The sequence below is a fragment of the Gekko japonicus genome, unplaced genomic scaffold (assembly GCF_001447785.1).
Source record: "Gekko japonicus isolate JY-2015 unplaced genomic scaffold, Gekko_japonicus_V1.1 scaffold2396, whole genome shotgun sequence".
Classification (NCBI taxonomy): Eukaryota; Metazoa; Chordata; class Lepidosauria; order Squamata; family Gekkonidae; genus Gekko; species Gekko japonicus.
The window spans coordinates 107,507-118,915 of NW_015176047.1; the positions used below are offsets into that span (position 1 = coordinate 107,507).

At 46.1% G+C, this 11,409-nt stretch overlaps 1 protein-coding gene across 1 annotated transcript in view; it reads right to left on the minus strand.

The window, feature by feature from the left end:
* Positions 1–813: 813 nt before the first annotated feature.
* NPHS2 (nephrosis 2, idiopathic, steroid-resistant (podocin)) overlaps positions 814–11,409 on the minus strand; it is a 21,354-nt gene continuing 10,758 nt past the window's right edge. The window contains exons 5-8 of the mRNA XM_015426673.1: positions 8,804–9,007; positions 5,708–5,763; positions 3,732–3,810; positions 814–1,089 (exon numbers count right to left, since the gene is read on the minus strand). Of these exons, the coding sequence (XP_015282159.1) occupies positions 814–1,089; positions 3,732–3,810; positions 5,708–5,763; positions 8,804–9,007 (615 nt within the window). The remainder of the gene's footprint in view (positions 1,090–3,731; positions 3,811–5,707; positions 5,764–8,803; positions 9,008–11,409) is intronic.

Here is an 11,409-nt window from a genome sequence, read left to right on the forward strand (position 1 = left end):
TCAGTGTATTCACTCACAAAAATGGAAGGTTTTAAAAAATATTTCATTATATATTCCTCAGAGAGGCTTTGAGACATCCTCTAGTGTCATTGGTCAGCCATTACTGGGGGAGGGGTCCGCTTCTCTAGCACATGCAGAGGATGTGTGTGGGAGGCAGCTGGAAGATTCTAGAAACAACTTCCAAGAACCTCCAAAATGTGGAGCCAGGTGAGTAAACAACACTGCTCTTCCCTTGATTACAAAGAATGTGGCTAAGGCATCTTTCTTTCACTCGTTATTGGTAGCAGCAGAAACAGCAAGAGACTTGGGGGGTGTTCTTGTTTTATTTCTGACAGTCCCCAAAACCCAGCATAAAGTGAGGTGGGAGAGAGCTCATCCCTCAGAACTGAGGAAATAACAGTGGGATTTTCAATCACCTCACACCGTGCTTTGGGGGCATTTAGAAGTGCTGTGAATGATTCTTGCTGCTGCTGAGCAACTCTCTTCATGATAGTTTTTCCTCAGAATTTTTTAAATAATAGAGATCTCCATTACCTTCATCCACCCTTTTCATGAGAATCTTGGGGGAGACCAGAATAGCTAAACCAGAATAAGTCTGTTGTGATACCCTCCAAGAAAATTATCTGACTGCAGCACCATATCAAGCATGTCTGGGTTCACTGCCACCTAATGTGTGAAACGGACCCCACTCTTTGACTTTGTGTGTTTTGAGATTTAAGCAGGCCCTTTAACTACAGGAACCGTGGAGCTCACCCAAGCCTGCATCAGCCACGTCCTGCAATCGAGATTCTCTGTTTTGTTTTTGTTGTGTTCCTATAGCATGGGGGAGTCCTTTTGGTCCTTGGGAACTTCTGGGTGGATGGGGGTATCTGCAGGCAGGTTACAGCTGCTGGGTTTCTGGCTGGCCCCGGCTGAAAGGTTCATGAGATCAAAGGGCAAAGGTAAAACAAGGGTGGGCGGTCTGTCCGCAGACAAGGCTTGTAAAGTCTGCAGGTAACGAAGCTGGATGGCGGCCGGGGTGTTGGACAGGATCTCAGCAGCCCGCTTCAGGGATTCGGAAGCAGCCCTTTCTCCTTCGGCAGTTATCACCTAGAACACAAGGTCATTGGAAGGGGTTTTCTTGTCAAATCTGTATTGTGTAGGAGTTTAAAATCTCTGGGCTCCTCAGTTTCAAGCTGAATCCCTAAATTGGCTTACTTTCCCTCCCTCCGTTTTTGTTCCGCTTCACCCTGTTGTGCCCTTTTGGCTTCAACACAACTCCGAGTTTGCATTAAAAAACCCCAATGAACTCCTACATGCAAACACACAGGGGCAAGATTTTGAATGGACCCCCTTCCATATAAAAGGAGCTATGGGCAAAGGGCTCTTTTTAACACCCTCCTCCCGATCTGAAATGCCACAAATGCTTTTACAGAATGTTTCTTTTTGCCAGAGAAGCTTCTAAGGAAAGCCCCTTTGCTTAAGTTTCCATGACCGTTTAATACAGGTGGGTTGGACGAAATAAAGAATGCTTTGCCTCTGTCTCTGCATAAGCATCCTCTCTAATGGTGAGTGTATTTGCTGAGTTCTTTCATTTGTATTTGTATTCTCCCCGTCCCCATTTTGTCCTCATAACAGTCCTGTAAAGTAGGTTAGATTGAGGAAGTGTAACTGGGCCAAAGTCACCCAAAAAGAGGGTTGCCAACTGAAGGTTGAGACATCCCTGGAGATTTGGGGGGTGGAGCCTGGGGAAGGGAATCTAGTAGAATGTAATGCCCTAGAGTCCACCCTCCAAAGTAGCCATTTTCTCCAGGGGAACTGATCTTTGTGGTCCGGAGATCTGCTGCAATTCTGGGAGATTTCCAGACCCTACCTGGAGACTGAAAGCTCTACCCGGTGAGCGTCAGAAGGACAGAGTAGTGGTTTGCATGACAGATGAGGAGACCTGGGTTCAAATCCTTAACTCAACCGTGAAGCTTACTGGATAGTCTTGGGCCAGTCCTCTTCTCTCAGCCTGGTCTACCTCACCCAGTCCTTGCAAGAACAAAATGGGGGAGTGAGAACCTCTTATGCTGCCCTGGGCTGAGTGGAAGAATGGCTGTATGAAATATAATAGACAGATGGAAACCTGGATCCCCAAGGTCTTTAACCATGACATTGGGCTTGCTGTTGGAAAGGGTTCTGCAAAAGGACTCATTGCTATTCACACTGGAAAGTATAATATATGTTCAGTTGTTGTTGCCACCTAGTGACCTAGTTGGTCATTGTTGAGGAATATCATTGGGCAAATCCAAGCGGGGGGGGGGAGTGGGTTGTTTCTGTTTGTGGGCTGTTCCGAGATGAAGACCTGGTTGAGGCACTATGATGTACACCAGCAATAAATATTGTTCTACCCACTCTGCTTGGCTGATTTGGAGCACCTGCATCACAGAAATGAGAAAGTTAAATATCCCCGTCTGTGTGCAGGTAGCTGCCCTTGGCAAGAGCAACATAAAGACCTGTCCCTCTTGTGGCTACTATGAGGACTTTGGATTAGACTTGTAGGTTCTACACTTGGAGGTAAGGTCTTGGGGCCAATTCAGATTGGTGCCATAGCATGTGGAGACAGGGGTCTTGTGCTTCCCCCACAATATTTTCCCAACCTGACATGTCCCCCTGGGAGGTGCCATTTGCCCCACTGGGGAAATTTATTTGTAGCCCTTGGTATATACATGTTTCCCTAGTAGGTAGGTTTGCCAGGTCTCTTGGAACCACTGGGGGGGGGAGGTGCACTTACCGGAAGCGGGAGGAACGCTGGAAATTAAAACAGCGTGCCTACGTGACCCAGAAGTAATGTAGGCACGTCAGGAGTCTCTTGGAGCTGCTGGGGCGGGGGGCACTTACCGGAAGCAGGAGGAATGCTGGAAATTAACACAACGTGCCTAAGTGACCCAGAAGTAATGTAGGCACGTCAGGGGGTGATCTCACAGATTATAAACCCTGGACTGGTTTGTATATAAATTTAGCACTGAGCACACGAAGCTGCCTTATACTGGGTCAAAAATATCAAGGTATGTATTATTAACTTGATCGGCAGCAGCTTTTCCCGGGTCTCAAATAGAAGTATTTCATGTCGTCTACTATCTCTTGATCCCTGTCACTGGAGATGCCAGGAACTGAACCCAAGATAGGGTTGCCGGCCTCGGGTTAGGAAATATCTGGAGGTTTCAGGGCGATATTGATCGGCAGCAGCTTTTCCGGGTCTCAAATAGAAGTATTTCATGTCACCTACTATCTCTTGATCCCTGTCACTGAAGATGCCAGGAACTGAACCCAAGATAGGGTGGCCATTTTCCTCCAGGTGAGCTGATCTCAGTCACCTGGGGATCAGTTGTAACAGGAAGTCTCCAGCCACCACCTGGAGGCTGGCAGCCCTAACCCAATACCTTCTGCTTGCCAAGTAGATTCTGCACCACTGAGCAGTGGAACTTAATGGCGATCTGACCAAGGAAGCTGTTCTTGTAGATCTCCAGGCATGAAAACACAGGACACGCAATGTTCCCTCTAAGCTGTGGAGTCTTGTGAGCAAAAATTCTACTTTGTGAGCTACTGGCATTAAAGTGAGCAAGCGATTTGGCTACTGCATAAATCAGTTTGCTCTGGAGCCCCATCCTTCCTGAGCTAACACAAAAACGTGAGAGCCAGAGGCTAAAAAACTGAGCTAGCTCACACTAACTCAGCTTAGAGGGAACACTGCATGAGTGTGCTCTTACCTTTACTTTGACCTGGCGCTGGGCTTCTGCTTGTACAGCCAGGGACTCCTGCAGCTCAACTGGCAGTCGTACATCTTTTCTGAAAGAGAAATAGGTATCCTGGCGACTCGGCCTGCAGTCTCCCAGCAGGAAACCACGTGAAACAATTCTACGTAATGCAACAGTTTAGTTCAGACAGGAACAAAACTCAGACATGCAGAAGGTCTTTACTGCCATGGCTAACCTGCTGTCAGAACCAATGTTCCTTCTAAGCTGTGGAGTTTTGTGAGCAAAAATTCTACTTTGTGAGCTACTGGCATTAAAGTTGTGAGTGAGCAATTTGGCTACTTCATAAATTAGTTTGCTCTGGGGCCATCCTTCCTGAGCTGAGACGAAAATGTGTGAGCCAGAGGCTAAAAAACGGTGAGCTAGCTCACACTAACTCAGCTTAGAGGGAACACTGGTCAGAACCAACCAGATGTTTACTTTGGGTACCAGCCCACAGGGCAGCTGGCTGCAGGGTACCTTCACGACCGTCTTTTCAAAGCATAATAAAACACAAGTCCAGTGGCACCTTAAAGACTTAGCAGTTATTTCAATATCTGCTTTTGTGAGTCACAACCAGTGTTCCCTCTAAGCTGAGTAAGTGTGAGCCTCCGGCTCCCACATTTTTGTCTTAGCTCAGGAAGGATGGCTCCAGAGCAACCTAATTTATGCAGTAGCCAAATCGCTCACTCAGAACTTTAATGCCAGTAGCTCACAAAGGAGAAATTTTGCTCACAAGACTCCCACAGCTTAGAGGAGGCATGGGTCACAGCTCATTTCCTCAGATAGATATGTGAAGGAAAATCATACTGGGAATTATTCTTATGGGAGGCAGGAGCTAAGGCAAGGGGGCGTGGTGTGAATCCATCTAGCTGGCAATACTGCCTAGATGTTAGAGTATCTGGGAATTCTGTGCCCACGTGAGATCTCCAGAGGAAAAGTGAGCTATAAATGCCTAAATTCTTGCACTGGTTAGCACAGGCAGCACTGGAAGATCTGAGCTGCTTATGCCAACTCCCTCACCCCACAAGGTAACAAGACACCTTCAAATTGTGGCCAGAACTATCTTGCAGCTAGGACTGTTGTGAGTAATTGGCCATAACATTCACTTCTTCATTGGAAGGAGGGAATCGGGGACCCAAAGACACTTGACCAGTCAAAGAAGTTAGCGTAGATACCTAAAGGTCTACACTTTGGGCTACCTTTGGGCTACCTAAAGGTCTAAGCAGCTTACAAATACAATCATATGACTAGAGTAACTCTACCTAGGATTGCACTATTAAATACTTAGTGGAAGTTGACTGGACAGCCAGTTGACTGTGCTTTCTGGACTTTTGTTAGTTTCATGTGGTAGTATGGTGATGTTGGTTTAAACCAGAGATTTTAAGCAAGTACTCCTGGCTATAACACACTTTTTCCCACTTACAGAACTCACAGTGTCAGGGGAGGGATGTCATTGAGCATCCGTGGATGGAGAGTGATGTCCTTCTGTCCAGAGAAGTGACCATCCACTATCCAACCTGGCTCTTTAAGTAGCACTACAGTGACGCTCTATAGTCTTACTGCTTGGGGGGCGACACTGGGAGGGCTTCTGGAATTCTGGCCCCACTGGTGGACTTCCTGAGAGCACCTGGGTTTTGGCCACTGCGTGACACAGAGTGTTGGACTGGATGGTCCATTGGTCTGATCCAACATGGCTTCTCTTATGTTCTTACTAGTAGGTGGACTTTAGCTCTCTATGGACCAGAAAAGGGCAACTCATTAACAGCCTCATCACTTCTAGTCTTTCTTTTGCACTAAAAACCAGTCTATGGATGGGGAATGTGAAGGCAAAAAGCAGGAGCAGAAGATATTTAAGAAAGTGGAATCAAAATTTTACAAACACCCTCTAATCCCTATTCTTCTCTGCCATTTTGTTACTATTTCTGCACACAAATGCTTTTGATACCTACATTTCTGTCCGCTCCACCTTGATCCCCCATTGGCAGGTAACAGCATCTACAGCCACCTGCAAAAAAGGTGGCTTATTAATTATCATAGCCTTGGATGGTGGAACAAGGGACTTAAAACTATTTGACACTTTCGATGGGAAGTTGATTTCTCAGGCTTCCTTTGCTGTAAAGGTATTCTGAAACACTGAGTATTTGGTTATCCCAGAAGGAATGTAGATTTTCTGTTATTGTATTCACTTTGTTTATAGTTCACCTTTCTCACTGAGACTTAAGGCAAATTATACAGTGTAAGTCAATGCAATCAATACGATGAGACATCTAGTAAGCAATGCAATAGGACTAAAAGGTAAAGGTTTCCCTTGCTCGAAATCTGAAACATAAAGCATTAGACACAATATGTTACACAATGCAGAAAATGGTATTCTGTAAGTATAAAACAATGCAGTGAGTGCAGGATAATACATATAGTAAACAGATAATACATACGAAATGCACATGAGAGACTATATAAATACAGTATTCCTATGGTTGTCAAATGCCTGAAGGGAAAATGTCCTGTCCCTTTAACAGAGGCCAGATGGGAAATTATTTACCGGATAATGATATTTGCCTCCATAGCATGGAAATCTTTAGCCCCCAATTACCACAAGTTAAGCATCCCTTAAAGGCACAGAGCATCCCTTAAATGGCCCCACTGGTGGACCTCCTGATGGCACCTGGTATTTTTGGCCACTGTGTGACAGAGTGTTGGACTGGATGGGCCATTGGCCTGATCCAGCACTGGCTTCTCTTATGTTCTTATGACATATTTCTCCAGTCAACCCTATCCATCCTGGCTCTTTAAGTAGTACTTTTAGTTGGACTTTGACCCTTTATGGACCAGAAAGAGGCCAACTTGTTGAGAGCCTCATCACTTCCTGGTCTTTCTTTTGACTTAAAAAAGCAATCTGTGGATGGAGAGTATAAGATTATCATAGTGTTATGAGTCGGCATCTGGGCAGTAAACTTGATCTATGCCCAAACAATCTTTTCCCCCACAGATGACTGAGTGAAAGTGAAAAGGCTGGGTGGATCTGTTCTGGAACTAAACTGCCTTGGCTGCATAAATTCCTTAGGTGTGTCCTCCTGGATTGGGGCCAATCGAAAGTGCTCTGGGTACAGCTTTCCTCATTCCCTCTATTAACCCAGATCACCTGGTATCCCGTTGAGGGGTGTGTCAGGTTGGCAACTCCCACTTAGGAACAACATGGAGATTTGGGGGCGGTGGAGTGCAAGGTTTAGGGAGAGAAGGTAACAGTGTTCCATGTGCCTCGGCATCTAGTCATGCTGGCCACATGACCACGGAAACGTCTTCGGATAGCACTGGCTCTTTGGCTTCGAAACGGAGATGAGCTCCACAACCCTAGAGTTGGATTCGACTGGCTTTCGAGCAAGGGAAACCTTTACCTTTACCTAGTGACTAGGTGGCTCAGAGGTTAAGATGCTGAGCTGCAGACTGGAAGGTCAGTAGTTCGGCAGTTCAAGACCCTAGTGCCGCATGGCGGAGTGAGCTCCTGTCTCTGGCCCCAGCTCCTGCCAATCTAGCAGTTTGAAAGGAAGAAATTGCAAGTCGATAAATAGGTACCACTTTGGTTGGAAGGTAACAGCATTCCGCGCGCCTTGCTGTTTAGTCATGCCGGCCACATGATCATGGAAACGTCTTTGGACAGCGCTGGCTCTTTGGCTTGGAAACGGAGATGAGCACCGCCCCCTAGAGTCGGATTCGACTAGCTTTCAAGCAAGGGAAACCTTTACCTTTTAGCGACTAGGAAGTGATTCTTATCTCCAAGCCATGAAAACTTCACTTGCAGACTTCTGCAGATTAAACTTCTCTTAAAGGAACGGGAGCAGGCCAGTCTATCTTTTCTGGCCAGCTGGCTGTTCTAGGTTCAGAAATCATCAGATGGTTGTAGAGTTGCCAACTCTGGGTTGGGAAATACCTGGAGATTTTGGGGTGGGGCCTTGGGAAGACAGGGTTTGAGGAGGGGAAGGACTTCTGCAGGATATAATGCCATAGAATCCATTCTCCAAAGCATCCATTTTCTCCAGGGGGATTATCTTGGTTGTCTGGAGGTCAACTGTAACAGTGGGAGATCTCCAGTTGCCACCTAGAGGCTGACCACCCTAGATGGTTGGGGCAAACGCAGGAATCCTGGCTAATGTTGGAAACACATCATTGTCTTAGACGGACCTCTGGTTTGATTAAGCAAGCCATTTAATACAAAACTGTATACTGTGAAATCGCTCAATACTTCAGTTAGATTTGAGTCCTGTAGCACCTTAGAGACCAGTGTGGGTATAAGCTCTTGACAGTCAAAACTCACTTTGTCAGACACGAACAGGAATGGAGACCTCCGAGTCCTTTTGTCCTAATCAGAAGGTGGGAAGGGTATAATAAAGCATGCTTGTAAAGGATGTAAAGGTACAATGCATATTATAATCAGCTTTGATTAGAGCAGAGGGGAAATGCTAGGGGGCAGAAAATTAGCATCTGTAGTGAGATAAGAATCCTCTGTCCCTATTCAGCCCTGGGGGGAGGTCCATTGGTCCGAACTGAATACTGCAGGAAACAGGAGCTGTCCAGGGTGGTGCAAGTTATTTAAAACACTCTACAGGGCTAGTATTTGGATGGGAAGACTACCACGGAATTCCACATAGGCAGGCAATGGCAAAACACCTCTAAACGTCTCTTGCCTTGAAAACCCTATGGGATTGCCATAAGTCAGTTTTGACTTGATGGCACTTTCCACACAAGATCATGAATCTCCCAGCCAACTAGGACCTACAGTGGGTACAAAACAGTAACATCTCATTGGCAACTTTTCATTGGCTGCTGTTCTTTATCTAGGTATTTTATCACAACATTTGGGGAAACCTCCATTACAGGGTTTTTCCACCTTTCCACTTTTTCCTTCCTTTTCCCTAAATAAGGGGGCCGTTGAACTTATAGCCACACATCAGAGGCACCTAGCCTTGCTTTCCAGTCCCCAGAGCAACCAGAGTACGGAGAACTTTGTCCCCTAGACCCCTGCTCCCAGCAGCCTTGACCCCACCCACCTTTATTTCCTGGCCAATGGTCTTCCTTTCCATGAGGATCTCTGTGAGGGATCGATGCGCCAGTGAACGCTTTGCGATAGTCTGCACCAGTAGCTGGACTGCGCTTGAGAGGTTGGCAAGGGTCGTTATGAGAAGCGTGGCATTTTCCATTCGGTAGTAGCAGACGGTATCTACTTCTAGACTTGCCATGTCTTTGGTTATGACCTAGGGCGAGCAGAACATGTTGTTTGCGATTATCCAGGGGGTAAATGGTGAGGAAGGAGGGGGTTAGTGATGCTGGCAACAAGCATGGATGAAATCGGGTGCAGTTGTTCAGCAAGGGTAAGTATTCACCATCATCTTTGCACGTTAGTACAAGACAGGGCATTACATTTGTTCAGGTAAGACAGGGGAGGGGAGTAGACTGTAGTGCTTATGATCTGGCTTTACGGGCGGACAACACACTAATATTTATTTACTTACATTATTTCTATCTCACCTTTTTCTCTATTGGGGACCAAAAGCAGTTTACCTCGTTATTTCCTCCATTTTATCCTCATAACAACCCTGTGAGGTAGGTTAGGCTGATAGCGTGTGACTGGCCCAAGGTCACCCAGTAATATTCCAAGCCAGAGTGGGGATTGGAAAGTGGTTTTTACCCAGATCCTGGTCTGACACTTTAACCAGCTCACCACATTGGCTCTCTACTACTTTCGGTGAAACTAAAAATGGTGGGTGAGCCATGGCCATTCATTCATGTATTGGGTTGCCAGTTAAGATCTTCACTCCAAGCCGCACTCTCTAGCTCTCCCACCTGTAGAGAAGCCAGAAGAGGCAGGGCTTTTTCAGTGAGGCACCCTTGTTGTGGAATGCAGCCCAGGGCTATTTTTGGGCAGGAACGCACAGGAACAGAGTTCCGGCTGGCTCCTGAGTTGGCCATGCCCAGCAGGAACTCATTAGCATAATAGGCCACACCCAACAGCAGAAACTCATTCGGATTGGCTACATTAGGGGTGTGTGGCCTAACATGCAAAGAAGTTCCTGCTACAAAAAAAGCCCAGGGTTTTGACAACAAAGTAAACAGAATAAGAAGCAAAAGGTGGGTGTGGTTGGATGACCACACTTTTGGTAACATGTGTGGTGTGGCCTAATATGCTAATGAGCTGTGCTGTCAGGGGTATGGCCCATGCTAATAGGTTTCTCCTGTTGGATGTGGCCTGTTATGCTAATGAGTTCCTGCCGGGCTTTTTCTACAAAAAAAGCCCTGGGAATGCCCTTTCACCTGAGGCCAAACTGAGGCCTTCCCTGAACACATGAGGTTACCTTATACTGAGTCAACCCATTGGTTGTCAAAGTCAGTACTGTCTACTCTGAGTAGCTGCAGAGGCTCTCCGCATTACCTGCTACCTGATCCTTTGAACTGTAGATGCCGGAGACTGAACCTGGAACTTTGTGCATTCCACCGCAGCACCCATTCTGTTAACATTTACGTGCCAGGCAAAAATATTTCTGTTCGCCTAAGCTTGTAACTAAAATACAATCTGCTGAGTAACCATGTTGGTCTGAAGCGGCAGAACAAAGTTTGAGTTCAGCAGCACCTTTAAGACCAACATTTTATTCAAGGTGAGCTTTCCTGTGCAATCACACTTCCTCAGACACAATGAAAGTGAAATAGAAATAACAGTCATGCATATAGAGGGTGGGCAGTGAATTAACATGCTGAATAATGAAAATGGTTTCGACAGATTAAAAGAATAATAAACTTGCTTTATGGCTAATCTGTTTGGGTTCAACTAGGGTGGGAAATTTCTAAGAAAAAGCACACAAAGGCTCACCTTGAATAAAGCTTTGTTGGTCTTAAAGGTGCCACTGGACTCAAACTTTATTCTTTTAACTGAAAGGGCTTTTCTAGTTGTTTTGTTGGCCTGTTTCCCCACTTGCCTGGCGATTTCATGGTCCTGGGACTGTTCTTATACTGGGTTATAGATGGGGGTGCTTCTTCTGTTGATGGATTTGCTTATTTATTTCATTTGTACCCCAACTTTCTCCCCCAAGGAGCTTACCTCATTCTCCTCTCCTACATTTTATCCTGACAACTACCCTGTGAGGTAGATTAGGCTGAGAGAATGTGACTGGCTCAAGGTTGGCCAAAGGTCACCCATGGCAAGAGTGGGGATTCAAACATGGGTGTCCCAGATACTAGTCCAACACTGTTAACCACTACACCACACTAGTAAATTTGTTTTACTAGTTTTTTAAAAAATATGATGTTGTGTGTTACCTTTATCCCCCCTCCCCAATGTTATTAGCAACCTCAACCATGTATGGGGGGGAGAGATAAATATTCTAAAGAAATATCAGCCCTGCACATATAAAATGAGGGCTTTCCCCTCTGTACTTCACATGCAAAGGTGTGTGCATGCACATGTGGATACCTCTTGACAGGGCCATTTTTGGGCAGGAACGCACAGGAACGGAGTTCCGGCTGGCTCCCAAGTTGGCCACGCCCAGCAGGAACTCATTAGCATACTAGGCCACACCCAACAGCAGAAACTCATTAGGATTGGCTACATTAGGGGTGTGTGGCCTAGCATGCAAAGGAGTTCCTGCTACAAAAAAAGGCCCTG